The 12900-nt window shown below is 53.6% G+C and overlaps 1 protein-coding gene across 1 annotated transcript in view; it reads right to left on the bottom strand.

The window, feature by feature from the left end:
- TULP3 (TUB like protein 3) overlaps nucleotides 1–9097 on the bottom strand; it is a 44928-nt gene extending 35831 nt beyond the window's left edge. The window contains exon 1 of the mRNA XM_055141831.1: nucleotides 8998–9097. Coding sequence (XP_054997806.1) covers nucleotides 8998–9038 — 41 coding nt within the window. The 5' untranslated portion in view covers nucleotides 9039–9097. The remainder of the gene's footprint in view (nucleotides 1–8997) is intronic.
- Nucleotides 9098–12900: the final 3803 nt, after the last annotated feature.

Here is a 12900-nt window from a genome sequence, read left to right as displayed (position 1 = left end):
CTGAGTGCAGAGCCAGGAATAACCCCTGTGCATCGCCAGGTGTGACCCAAAAAAAAAAAAAGCAAAAAAAAAAAAAATCCAGCTGGGGGGTTGGGGGTGGCGCTGGAGCGATAGCACAGAGGGGAGGGCGTTTGCCTTGCAAGCAGCCGACCCGGGTTCGATTCCCAGCGTCCCCATAGGGTCCCTGAGCACCGCCAGGAGTCATTCCTGAGTGCGGAACCAGGAGGAACCCCTGTGCATCGCCGGGTGTGACCCAAAAAATAGCAAAAAAAAATAAAATAAAAGATCCGGCTGGGGATGGGTCAAAGGCAGAGGGCACTCCTCACACGTGTGTGCTCCTAGCTCGGTCCCCGGCACTCACACAGCCGAAAGTGGGGAGCATTAATAAGACCTCCACCACCGGCCCCCCTCTGTGACCCTCCTATACTTCCCATGTTCTGGTCCAATATTCCCTTGGCCTGATGCCCTCCCCCGCCCTCAGACCCACTATCCTAGCAGCCAGTAACACAAAACCCACTGTAGCCACGTGGCCAGGGCTCTGCGCTGGGGTGGGCTGGGGGGCTGGCCACGCCACCCGGGAGCAGGCCACTCCCCACGCCCACGCCGGGGAAGGCTTGCACAGAGGAAGACCACGCAATGCCCCTGCGGCTGCCAGACACGGACCCTTCCTTTATTAACACTCACTCGGCTGCTCCATTTCACCACAAAGGATACTTCTCATAAGATACTACTTCTTCGGATTTTAGTCCTGGGCCACTGTCCACCCCACCCCACCACCCCCCAAAAAAGCCAGGGCCAATCTGGGCCAGGGATTGAATCCACAGAGCACACACCGACAAATGAGACTTTGTCTCTGTTTCAGGAAGTACAGTAAAGAAACAAAAGGGCCTGGACAGAGGGGAGCAGAGGAGGGAGGGGAGAGGGAGAGAGCAGAGGGAGGAAGGGGAGAAGAAGGGGGAGGAGGAGGGGGGACTTTTGCATTTGCTTTGGTATGTGTGAGGTCCCAGGTTCAATCCCAGCACTGCCAAGAAAATTAATTTTTTTTTAATTTACAAAATTAGTTATCTGGGGGCCAGGAGTGTGGCTCAATGGTCAAGCATTCACCTTCCTGCGAGCAGCTCTAGGTCCACTTTCCGGCACCACCCCGGTTCCCCCCAAATTTAAGAGAATAGCTACAAAGAGACAAAGTCGAATTATTATACGCTGATTCAGTCCTTTAAGGTTACAGTATTTCATTGCCACTCTTGGGGAGAAAAAGCACAGGTTTTGTTGTGAGTTTTACTGTGAACTGTAGGTAGGTAGGTAGGTAGGCAGGCAGATAGTTTGTTTTGGGGTTCTGTTGCTTGGGTGTTTTGTTTGTTTTTGAGGCCACCCCCAGGTGGTTCTCAGGGCTTACTCCTGGCTCTGCTCTCAGAGATCACTCCTGGTGGGGACTGGGGGACCCCAACATGGGGTGCTGAGAAGCAAACTCAAGCCAGCTGTGTGCAGGGCAAATGTCTTACCTGCTATACGATCTCTCCAGCCCAACAAATTATAGTACTGTAGCACTGTTGTCCCATTGCCATTGATTTGCTGGAGCGGGCACCAGTGACTTCTCCATTGTGAGACTTGTTGTTCCTGTTTTTGGTATATCCAATACGCCACGGGGAGCTTGCCTGGCTCTGCCATGCAGGCGGGATACTCTTGGTAGCTTGCTGGGCTCTCCGAGAGGGGCGGAGGAATCGAACCTAGGTCGGCCGCATGCAAGGCAAACGCCCTACCCGCTGTGCCATACATTTTAACAAAATGAAAATAAAGCTTTTGCTCTTCAAAATGTATTAACAAGCAGGCTAATAATTTTGTTTTCAAGACCGACCTCCAAGAGTTTCTTATTTAACACTGAAAGGATTCACAGGCCAGAGGTGTAGCGGATACTTTGCTGGGGGGAGGGGGCGGGGTGGCCTGGGGTCAGTCCCGGCAGGAGTAACTCAGCACAGCCAGGTGTAGCCCAAAACCCCAAAACTAAAACTTTAAAAATTTCTTCATGCTTAGGCCACACTAGGCAAGGCTCAGGGGCCACTCCTAGCCCTGCACTCAGGAGTTACTCCTGGCGGTCAGGGGGACCCCAGGGCATGCCAGGGGTAGGACTCAGATGGCCGCAGGCAAATCAAGCGACTTAGCCAAGGTACCATCACTTCCAGCTCAAAATAAATACACTTTTCAAAGTAAATTGAAATTTACCAGTTACACATGCAGGGTGGGGGGCTGGGGAGGTGGGGGGAAGGGGGGAGGTATACCGTGATTCTTGGTGGTGGAATATGTGCACTGGTGAAGGGATGGGTGTTTGAGCATTGTACAACTGAGATTTAAACCTGAAACTTTTGTAACTTTCCACATGGTGATTCAATAAAAAAATAAAATTAAAGAAAGAAACAGCAGGGGCTGGAGTGATAGCACAGCGGGTAGGGCGTTCGCCTTGCATGCGGCCGACCCGGGTTCGAATCCCAGCATCCCATATGGTCCCCCGAGCACCGCCAGGAGTAATTCCTGAGTGCATGAGCCAGGGGTGACCCCTGTGCATCACCGGGTGTGACCCAAAAAAGCAAAAAAAAAAAAAAAGAAAGAAAAGAAACAGCAAAATAAATAAATAAATAAATAAATCACCAAGGCAAAAAATAAATACACTTTTCGAAAAGGCACTTACAGAGAACTCTTACTAATTTACCAGGACGACAATCGGGCTAAAAATAGCAAAATACGGGGGCTGGCCGGGCTGGGGAGACTCACACTGCGCGGAGGAGGGCTTGGGTGCTATTCCGGGCACCAAACACCCAAATCAACAACCCCCTGAAGTGTGTGGCCCAGGATGTTGAGAGATGGAGCCTGTGTACAGTCACAGGCACCGCCGAGCCCTGCAGAGGGTGGGTCGCGCCCCCTGCAACACCTGCTCCCGGCAGGACCCCTGTGTCGAGGCACGTGGGGAAGCCAGACCAGAAGGCAGCAGGGAGGCCGCCAGGCACTGGTGGGGGAGGGGAAAACCCAGAGTTACTGCTTAAGGGGCAGTTTCAGGGGCAGTGAGGCCACTTGGCATGAGGCAGACCCGGGTTAGAGCCCAGCACCCCACATGGTCTGTCACCCCCCCATCACCCATCCAAAGCTTGAGAAAATAGAGGCTAAAGTTTTATAATGTGAACTGTATCCCTGTCATCCCGTTGTTCATCGATTTCCTCGAGCAGGCACCAGTAATGTCTCCATTGTGAGACTTGTTGTGACTGTTTTTGGCATATCGAATACGCCACGGGGAGCTTGCCAGGCTCTGCAGTGTGGGCGGGATACTCTCGGTAGCTTGCCGGGCTCTCCGAGAAGGGCAGAAAATCAAACCTGGGTCAGTCACATGCAAGGCAAACACCCTATTCGCTGTGCTGTCGCTAACGTGAAGTATAACAAAAATTTTCACAACGAATCCCAAAGCTGCGGATTAGCAGAGGAAAGACTGGTTTTACTGTTCCTGCATATAAAACATGCGCTCCAGGCTGAGATAGCCCTCCAGCTCCGAAGTCACTGCTCTTTGAAGGATGACATGGGAATAAGAGCTCAGTATCTGAAGTCAGAAGCTCTAAGTGTTTTTTGCTTTTTGGGTCACGCCCAGCAAAATAGGATGACAACCCCAGCAACAGACAGGGGTTACTCCTGGCTCTGCACTCAGGAATTACTCCTGGCGGTGCTCAGGGGACCCTATGGGATGCTGGGAATCGAACCCAGGTTGGCCGAGTGCAAGGCAAACACCCTTCCCGCTGTGCTATCGCTCCAGCCCCCCTGAGTCAAGTTTTATCTCTAGCATTTCTGCTATCTTCAGCAAGTCAACTGGAGATGTGGCTCAGCAGAAGAAGGAAGGAAGGAAGAGAGGGTGGGAAGGAGGGAGGTGGAAAGGGAGGATGGGAGAGAAGAGGGAAGAAGGGAGGGAGGGAGGGAAGAAGGAAGGAAGGAAGGAAGGAAGGAAGGAAGGAAGGAAGGAAGGAAGGAAGGAGATAAACCCTCTTAATAACAAATGAAACCAGCTAAATCCCACGTGGCACAATGCGGGTAAGTCTCCTGCCTGGAGACATTCCCCGAAGGTCACCACCTGCGTGACATTTAGCCTCAGAGGCTCGCAGGAGCCGGCATAAGGCGACTTCGCCAACTAGGAAATCACTACAGGACATGGGGGGGGGGGCGGGGAAAGAAAGTCGAATGTGTGAACGTCAGCGGGAGCACTTGATCCTGGAGTCGCCCTAAAGGGATCCCAGAAACCCTGAAAACTCAACCATGAGAAATCAGTGCCAGCAAAAGATGTGAACCAAGTTCTCAGCAAAGAAGATCCGGATGACACATGCACATTCGAAAAGAGACTGGGGCCGGAGCGACAGCACAGCGGGGAGGGCGTGTGCCTTGCACGCGGCCCACCCGATTCGATTCCCAGCATCCCATAGGGTCCCCGAGTACTGCCAGGAGTGATTCCTGAGTGCAGAGCCAGGAGTAACCCCTGTGCATCACCAGGTGTGACCAAAAAGCAAAAAAAGAAAGAAAGAAAAAAAACTCAGAATCGCTGGCCTGAGGGGCTGCAAATTACAACTGTCACATGTCCCTTAGAACAGCTGAAAGCCAGAAGTCGGACAGACAAAATCTGGACGAGGCCGTGGACGGACAGCAACTAGTCCCCCTTTGCTGGAGGAAAAAGCCCAGTGGTCTAGCCACCTGGAAAACCGTCCAGCAGCTTCTTACAGAACCGAATCTTCCCCTGACATGCAGTCAAGCAAACCTGCCCTGTGGCATTTAGCCAAATTAGCAGTAAACTTCTTCCACATAAAAACCTGCACATTCTGGGGCTGGAGCGATAGCATAGCAGGTAGGCGTTTGCCTTGCACGCAGCCAACCTGGATTCCAGCATCCCATATGGTCCCCGAGCACCGCCAGGAGTAATTCCTGAGTGCAGAGCCAGGAGTAACCCCTGTGCATTGTCGGGTGTGACCCAAAAAGCAAAAACAAAACAAAACCCAAAAACCTGCACATTCTGAGCAGAAGTGACAGTACAGCGGGTTGGGTGCTGCCCTGCGTTGCTTCATTACTGATGTGCATATGATAAGCATTTATAACTGTGCATACATAATTCCTGAAAAGAACCCACGAAGCCAAGAGAACAGTGAAAGAAGGGAACTGGGAAGGTGCCTCAGCTCCCGCTGAGATGCACAAGTACCAGACTTCGAGGCAAGTACGGGGCAGAGTGTGTGCCTTGCACGTGATCGCCCCAGGTTGGATCCCTGGCACCCGATACGGTCCCTAAACCGCCAGGAGTGATCCCCAAGCACAGAGCCAGTCATAAGCCTGGAGCACCACCAGGTCCCCAAAATCAAATAATAATATAAACAACACTAATAGCACTGCACTGTAGCACTGTTGTCCCGTTGTTCATCAATTTGCTCGAGCGGGCACCAGTGACGTCTCCATTGTGAGACTTGTTACTGTTTTTGGCATATCCAATATGCCACGGGGAGCTTGCCCAGGCTCTGCCATGCGGGCGGGATCCTCTCGGTAGCTTGCCGGGCTCTCCAAGAGAAACGGAGGAATCATACCCGGGTCGGCAGTCATGCTATCACTCCAGCCCCTTTTTAAAATTTTACTCAGTTTTTGCTTTTTGGGTCACACCCGGAGATGCTCAGGGGTTACTCCTGGCTCTGTGTTCAGGAATTACTCCTGGCAGTAGCTCGGGGCCCCATACGGGATGCTGGGAATCGAACCCGGGTCAGCTGCGTGCAAGGCAAACGCCCTACCAGCTCCAGCCCAAGCAAGAAATTTCTGTTTTCTTTCCCTTACAATAAGGGATAATGCTAATGACCCTGTAAAAAGGGTGAGGGAAAGGGAAAGTCAATTAACTCCAGGAGGAACCGTTTCAGGTGCGTGTCCAAGACCCAGATTCCCAGGCCTAACGCCTTCGCGCTAGAACCTTGGCAAATGCCCCAACCTCACACAGAACCAGAGGCTAATAGTCAACTCAGCCCGGGTGGCTCGGAAGACAGAAGCAAGTTAATAAGTGCTGCATCAACAGCACCGGGCACGCAGGAAGCACTCATTAAATCTCTGCGATTAAAAAAAAAAAAATCCTACTTACCTACCTGAAAGATAATAGCTATTTTCAAGTAAGCAGAAATGTAATTAACGGCACCAACATTAATGAGTCGATGAACATCTCTGCACCGGCCTACCAATCATAGAATTATGAACATGCAATAAATTCAAGCTGCCACAAATAAACCGTGGGGCAAATCAAGAGTGTGACTTTACCCTCAAATTGAAGAGTTTCACACACTGCCCAGGGAGAAAACCACAGGAACTGACCAAGCCCACTCTCTCTTGCCCAACCTCCCTAGAAGTCCACAAGTTTCATTATTTCTTTATATTCAAATAAAAAGCCCTGGGGCTGGAGCGAGAGCACAGCCGGTAGGGTGGTTCTCTTGCACACGGCCGACCCGGGTTCGATTCCCAGCATCCCATAGGGTCCCCTGAGCCCCGCCAGGGGTCATTCCTGAGTGCAGAGCCAGGAGTAACCCCTGAGCATCACTGGGTGTGACCCAAAAAGCAAAACAAAACAAATAAAAAGCCGAACATATTACATAATGATCACATACCTCCTGCTTCTAACATTTGCATTTCAAAAGTTAAAAGTATGTGTGGGGAGGAGGGGAAGCTGGAGAGATAGTGCGGTAGGAAGGGCACTGCCCTTTCACAGAGCTGACGGGTCTGATCCCTGCCACCCCATACGGTCCCTGGAGCATAGCCAGGAGTGATGCTCCCGAGTGCGAGTGCCGAGCCCCGGGAAAGCCCTGAGGACTGCCTGCTGTCCCCGCCCGCACACTAAAAATCCAAAAATCTGCTGCCTCAACTTCATTCACTTCAGATACCCAACAAAGACGCTGGAAGTAACTATCTCCCCAACCAGCTTCCGCCTGTAAACACAGGGGACTTTTCTCTCCACGTGCGGCCAGGAACCGGGAAGCCAGTGAAGCGATTTCCCAGCGCACAACTCTCCAGGAAGCCAAACTTGTTGCAAGCGGATGTGTTCTCTACCCCGACTCTTCGGAAACAGTATTTTTGTTTGTATCAATTTAAGGGGAGCTTCCTGCCCTCCGGCTCCCAGCCACACTTCCCTCCCCGGCCAGCGCAGGGCCCACAAGGACAAAGAGGTCCTGTGACAGTGCTGAGGGTCCCCAGGGCCACATCTGGTGCTGCAGGGCAGTGTTTTGAAATGGTTTGAAATTCAGACACTAGGGCCTGGAGCGATAGCACAGTGGGTAGGGCGTTTGCCTTGCATGCAGCAGACCCGGGTTCAATTCCCAGGATCCCATAAAGTCCCCCGAGCACTGCCAGGAGTAATTCCTGAGTACATGAACCAGGAAAAAAAACCTGTGCATCTCCAGGTGTGACTCAAAAGAAAAAAAAAATTCAGACACTAAATATCCGAGTGAATCCTAGTGGTGGGTTTTTTTTTTTTCCCCCTGGGGGGTGGGCCTGGCAAGCTTCCCCTGGTGTATTCATATGCCAAAACCAGTAACAATTATGGGTCTCATTCCCCTGACCCTGAAAGAGCCTCCAATGGGCACCACTGGGAAGGACGAGTATAGAGAGGCTGCTAAAATCTCAGAGCTAGGAAGAATGAAGACGTTACTGGTGCCCACTCAAGAAAAATCGATGATCAACGGGATAACAGTGATACAATTCTTCAATTCTTCATGGCGGCAGGGGCACCCAGGGAAGCTCTAGGACTTATTCCTGGCTCTGCTGCACTCAGGGATGACTCCTGGCGGGCTGCAGAAACCGCATGGGGTGCTGGAGATAGAACCTGGTCAGCCCAGGGGAAGGCAGCGCCAGATCAGTTATTTATTTACTTATGTTTTTGCTTTTTGGGTCACACCCCACGATGCAAGGGGTTCCTCCTGGCTCTGCACTCAGGAATTACTCCTGGTGGTGCTTGGGGGACCCTCTGGGATGCTGGAAATCGAACCCGAGTTGGCCGCGTGCCAGGCAAACGCCCTCGCCGCTGTGCTATCGCTCCAGCCCCACCTCCTATCTCTTGTAGCCCATGAATCTTAATTGCTAAGTGTTTATTTCCAGCAGCTGTGAAACCCTAACTTGAGATTTCCCAGTTTAAATCTTAATTGGGGGCCAAGTGAGAAACAGACGTGTTCCCTTCACTTGAACCATCCCAATGTACACTGCAATCGAGAGAGACCAGCTTAATTGCGGGGATCCGGGTGGGGATCAGAAGCTGGGCCCTACGGGGCTGTGCGGGAGGGGGTTACTCGCGGCTCTGTGCTCAAGGCTCGCTCACAACTGAACCCAGGAGGAATCCTCAGACAATGGTAACATTTTAAAGCAATGCTTTCTCACCGGCCCCCAACTAAGTCTTCATTGACAAGAAAACCGGCTCGGATGCCTCTATTTCTCAGCTGCTCTGGCAAAGCGGGAAGAAGAGAGCTGGAGGGTCATTGCGAAGGATCAGAAACTGGGGGACCACACACTGTACGAGACGGTCCTGAGCAGTAGAACTACTAGAAGCAAATAGGAAAGTGGGGAAACAGCATTTGCAGCCCCTGACCAGGTCCAGAACCCAGCCAGATCCTTAGAGCAGCCCTCAGCAGCCCCCAGCCTCCAGCCCTCACGGCCCCGGGAAGGCTTCACGGACCCTAGTGGTGGCACTACCTTGGCTGGGGAGCAGCGTCCCCAGAGGGTAAAGAGGTCTCGCAAGGAAAGCCCCCAAGCCCGTCTCCCGAAGGGACAGGAGCCCCCGTCCGCGTGAGGGCTGCACAGCCGCCCCCCAGCACTCAGAGCTACAAGCGGGTCCTCAGCAGGAGGAGGGACTTGCCCCCGCCACCAACTCCGTCTCTCCTCGTGCCCCAAACCCAGTGCCTGTCCCCTCCGAGTCCCGCGTGCAGGGCCCCGTCTCCCCCCGGCCCCTCCACGTGAGACCGGCAGCTCCCCGCGCACCTTTCGCCGCGGGAGCCCATCAGTGACCTCGAAGTCTCCATCCTCTCCGCTCCTCCTCGTCCTGCAAACTCCGCTGCTGGGCTGGCAAGCCTGGCCGCCCGCCGAGCCCGCCCCCTGGCAACCGGACCGCGCACTGTCGCCGCCGCCCATTGGCCCGCGCCCCGCGCGGCTCCCCTCCCATTGGCTGTGGCCCGCGCCCCGCGATGCGGGAGTTTCTAAGGGCGGAGAAATCGGAAGTTAAAGGCGCGTGCGCGCGCCCCGGCGCGGGGCCGGGTTGGGGGGGTGACGCGCTAAGGGCTGCTCCCCGGGAATGCTGTTCCCGTCAGCCGCGCTGCCCCCCCTCCCCTGTGGGGGTGGGCGGTGCTCCTGGTCCCGGGCCTCTGAGCTGCCCCTGCCAGGGGCTGTTTGTGCCAGACACCCCCCAAGGCGCTTCCAGAGCTCGGGAGCACTGAGGCATCACGGGGAGTTGCGCCCTGCAGAAGCTTCTGCACCCCCACGGCCCTTCCCTTCGCCACAGAGCCCTTGCTGCACCCGGGAAACACATCTGTGCCGCCAAGGAGCCATTCCTAAGCCAAGGCAGCTGTCCGTGACCAGCAGGAGCTGGAAAGGCCCCAAATCCCTGAGCCCCCAACTCAGCCCAGGCTTTGTGGGGTTCTAGATCGACTTCACACATGCACGTCGTCAGCTTTCTGCAGCTTGGACCACCTGTCCACATCCCCAGCCCAAGATGGCATGGCCACAAAGTCTTGTCCCCGGCCAGCACTTCCTTTAATTTTATTCAATTATAATAATTGAGCGATAGCACAGCGGGTAGGGCATTTGCCTTGCACGTGGCCCACCCGGGCTCGATTCCTCCGTCCCTCTCGGAGAGCCGGCAAGCTACGGAGAGTATCCTGCCCGCAAGGCAGAGCCTGGCAAGCTACTCGTGGTGTATTCGATATGCCAAAAATGGTAACAAGTCTCACAATGGAGACATTACTGGTGCCCACTCGAGCAAATAGAAGAAAAACAGGACAGTGCTACAGTGCTATTTTTAACTATATTATTTATATTTTCTATAAGTATATTGTATATTAATTATATTTTTATAACTGTATCACTGTATCGTTGTCATCCCATTGCTTGTTTATATTTAACTATATTGTAACTTTTTACATTATTTTAAAACTGTATTGTATTGTATTTTTAAGCTTTTGGGGTCACACCCGGCAATGCTCAGGGGCTACTCCTGGCTCTGCACTCAGGAATTACTCCTGGCAGTGCTCGGGGGACCGTATGGGATGCTGGGAATCGAACCCGGATCCTCTGTGTGTAAGGCAAACGCCCTCCCCACTGTACTCTTGCTCCAGCCCTACTATATTTTTAAACTATACTTGAGGCAACATTGATACAACAGTGTTAAAGGTTATTATAAGTTTGGGCACCCCACCAGAACCTGCTGAGACCCCCCTCCACCACTGTCCCTGTGTCACCTCTCCTTCCCTTTCTTTATTCCCCATCACCAACACACCACCCGACTGGGCTTGATTTTCTCATCCCTTTAATTTTTTTTTTACATTTTGTTCGTGCCAGGGATTGAAGGCAAGACCTCCACCCGCTCTGCACCGCTGCCTCCTCATTCCTTTGAATCTGCAAAAGGCATAACGAGCGGCTTGCAGAGCAGGACGGCGTGTACAAGGTCACCCCCCACCCCCTGCCTTCATTCTCATTCTCGGCTTCCAGTCCCGGCTGAGTAATAAACAGCAGCGCTGCCGCCTGGGCCAGGCTGCACCCCAGAAGAGATGAGTCACAGGAGGCTGAGGGCTTTATTTATTTTTTGGCTTTTTGGGTCACGCCCAGCGATGCTCAGGGCTTCCTCCTGGCTCTGCACTCAGGAATCACCCCTGGCAGTGCTCGGGGGACCCTATGGGATGCCGAGGATCGAACCCGAATCGGCCGCGTGCAAGGCAAACGCCCTCCCCGCTGTGCTATCACACTCTGGCCCATGGCTGAGGACTTTTGCTGGTGCTGGAACTCCCGTCTCAGGCCTTCTGTAGCAAGCAGGCCCTCCACCACTGAGTTTAGCTGAAGGAGGAGCTAGGGAGTTGAAAGAGTGGGCCCAGGAGTTGGAGATGCTTCCTATGGGCCGAAGGGCCACGGAGACATTCTGTTCATGCCACAGTCCTCGGGCATGAATGATAAGAGCAGTGAGGTGATGTTGCGTGGAGGTTTTTTTGTTGTTGTTTTGTTTTTGCTTTTTGGGTCACACCCGGCGAAGCACAGGGGTTACTCCTGGCTCTATACTCAGGAACCACCCCTGGTGGTGCTCAGGGGACCCTATGGGATGCTGGGAATCGAACCTGGGTTGGCCTCGTGCAAGGCAAACACTCTCCCCACTGTGCTATGACTCCAGCCCCTTGTTTTGCTTTGGGGCCGTATCCAGAAGTGCTCAGAGGCTAGTCCTGTGTCTGCCCAGTTGGTCACTCCTGATGGTGCTCAGACCGTGCAGGGTTGGGGATCAAACCCGGGCCTCCTGTATGGCAAGCAGCCCACTGAGCTACCTCTCTCTGGCACAGTGCTTGGCGAGATGGAGGGGAGGCAGGGGGAGGGGGCCACAGCTGGCAGTATTCAGGGTGCCTGGAGTCAAAACCAGGCATTGGGCCCCTCAATTTTTTGTCTGTTTTGGGGCCACACCAGGCGATGCTCAGGGGTTACTCCTGGCTCTGCACTCAGGAATCACTCCTGGCGATGCTCGGGGACCATATGGGATGCCGGGGATAGAACTTGGGTCAGCTGCGTGCAAGGTAAGCTCCTTACCTGCTGTATTGCATCTGACCCCCGTTAAGGGCCATTTTGGTGACGCTGGGGGGCCGCCAGGGTCACGACCGGTTGTTCTCTTGGAACTAGGTGGTGGCAGGGGCTGAGCTTCAGGCCTGGGACTTGCCTGCAAATGCTCTCCCACTTAAACCTGCCTCCCAGATGTTTGCATGCGTTTTCCACAGCTACTACATAAAATTATGTACGGCTGTAGCACAGCAGGTAGGGCGTTTGCCTTGCACGCGGCCGACCCAAGTTTGATTTCTCCGCCCCTCTCGGAGAGCCCGGCAAGCTACCGAGAGTATCCCGCCCGCACGGCAGAGCCTGGCAAGATCCCCGTGGCATATTCGATATGCCAAAAACAGGAACAAGTCTCACCATGGAGACGTTACTGGTGCCCGCTCCAGCTAATCGATGAGCAATGGGAGGACAGTGCGACAGTGCTAATTAAGCCACAAGCAAGTGGGAGCCTCGAACGGGACAGTGCAGTGCTACTACATAAAATTATTCCCACCCCATTTATGTGGTTTTCTTCAGTCAGTTATAAACAAACAAAAAATCAAAACGTAGCAAGCCAAAATGACTTTGGTCTCCCTTTGGTCAGACTTTGGTCTGAGGCGCTGTCTCTGTGGAGACAGGGCTCAGGCCTCTCTGCATGGGGCCCTCTGAGGGGACGCCAAAGGGGCAGAGCTGGCAGCATGACCGTGACAGTCAATACAGGGGACAAGGCGACTACCCCGTATGGGCACACGTGGGCTTTCCCCAGGAACACAGAAGCTCCCCAAGTGCCCCGGGGGCCACTAGGGACACAGAGCCACCAACTGCCCTGATGTGACCCCAAAATCAGCAACCAAAGGCTTGATTTTCCTTTTTTCCTTCCCTGTCACAAGGAAACGGCCACTAGCCTTCAAGGCACAGTTGGTTCTAAACAATGGAGAATGAACGACTGGGTTCGTTCTGTTTGGGAAGTTGCCGGAAATAGATCCTGGGACCCCTACAAAAGCAGATGCCCCTGCACTAACTTATATTCCCGGCCCCTGGGCCGCCGGGCTGAAGGAAGCGAATAAAGGTGTCATGAGTTGGGGCGTGGGACTGTGGCGTTACTGG

Source organism: Sorex araneus, chromosome 6 (assembly GCF_027595985.1).
Source record: "Sorex araneus isolate mSorAra2 chromosome 6, mSorAra2.pri, whole genome shotgun sequence".
NCBI lineage: Eukaryota > Metazoa > Chordata > Mammalia > Eulipotyphla > Soricidae > Sorex > Sorex araneus.
Note: the sequence above shows the minus strand (reverse complement) of the source record. Positions and strands in the feature narration are given on the sequence as shown.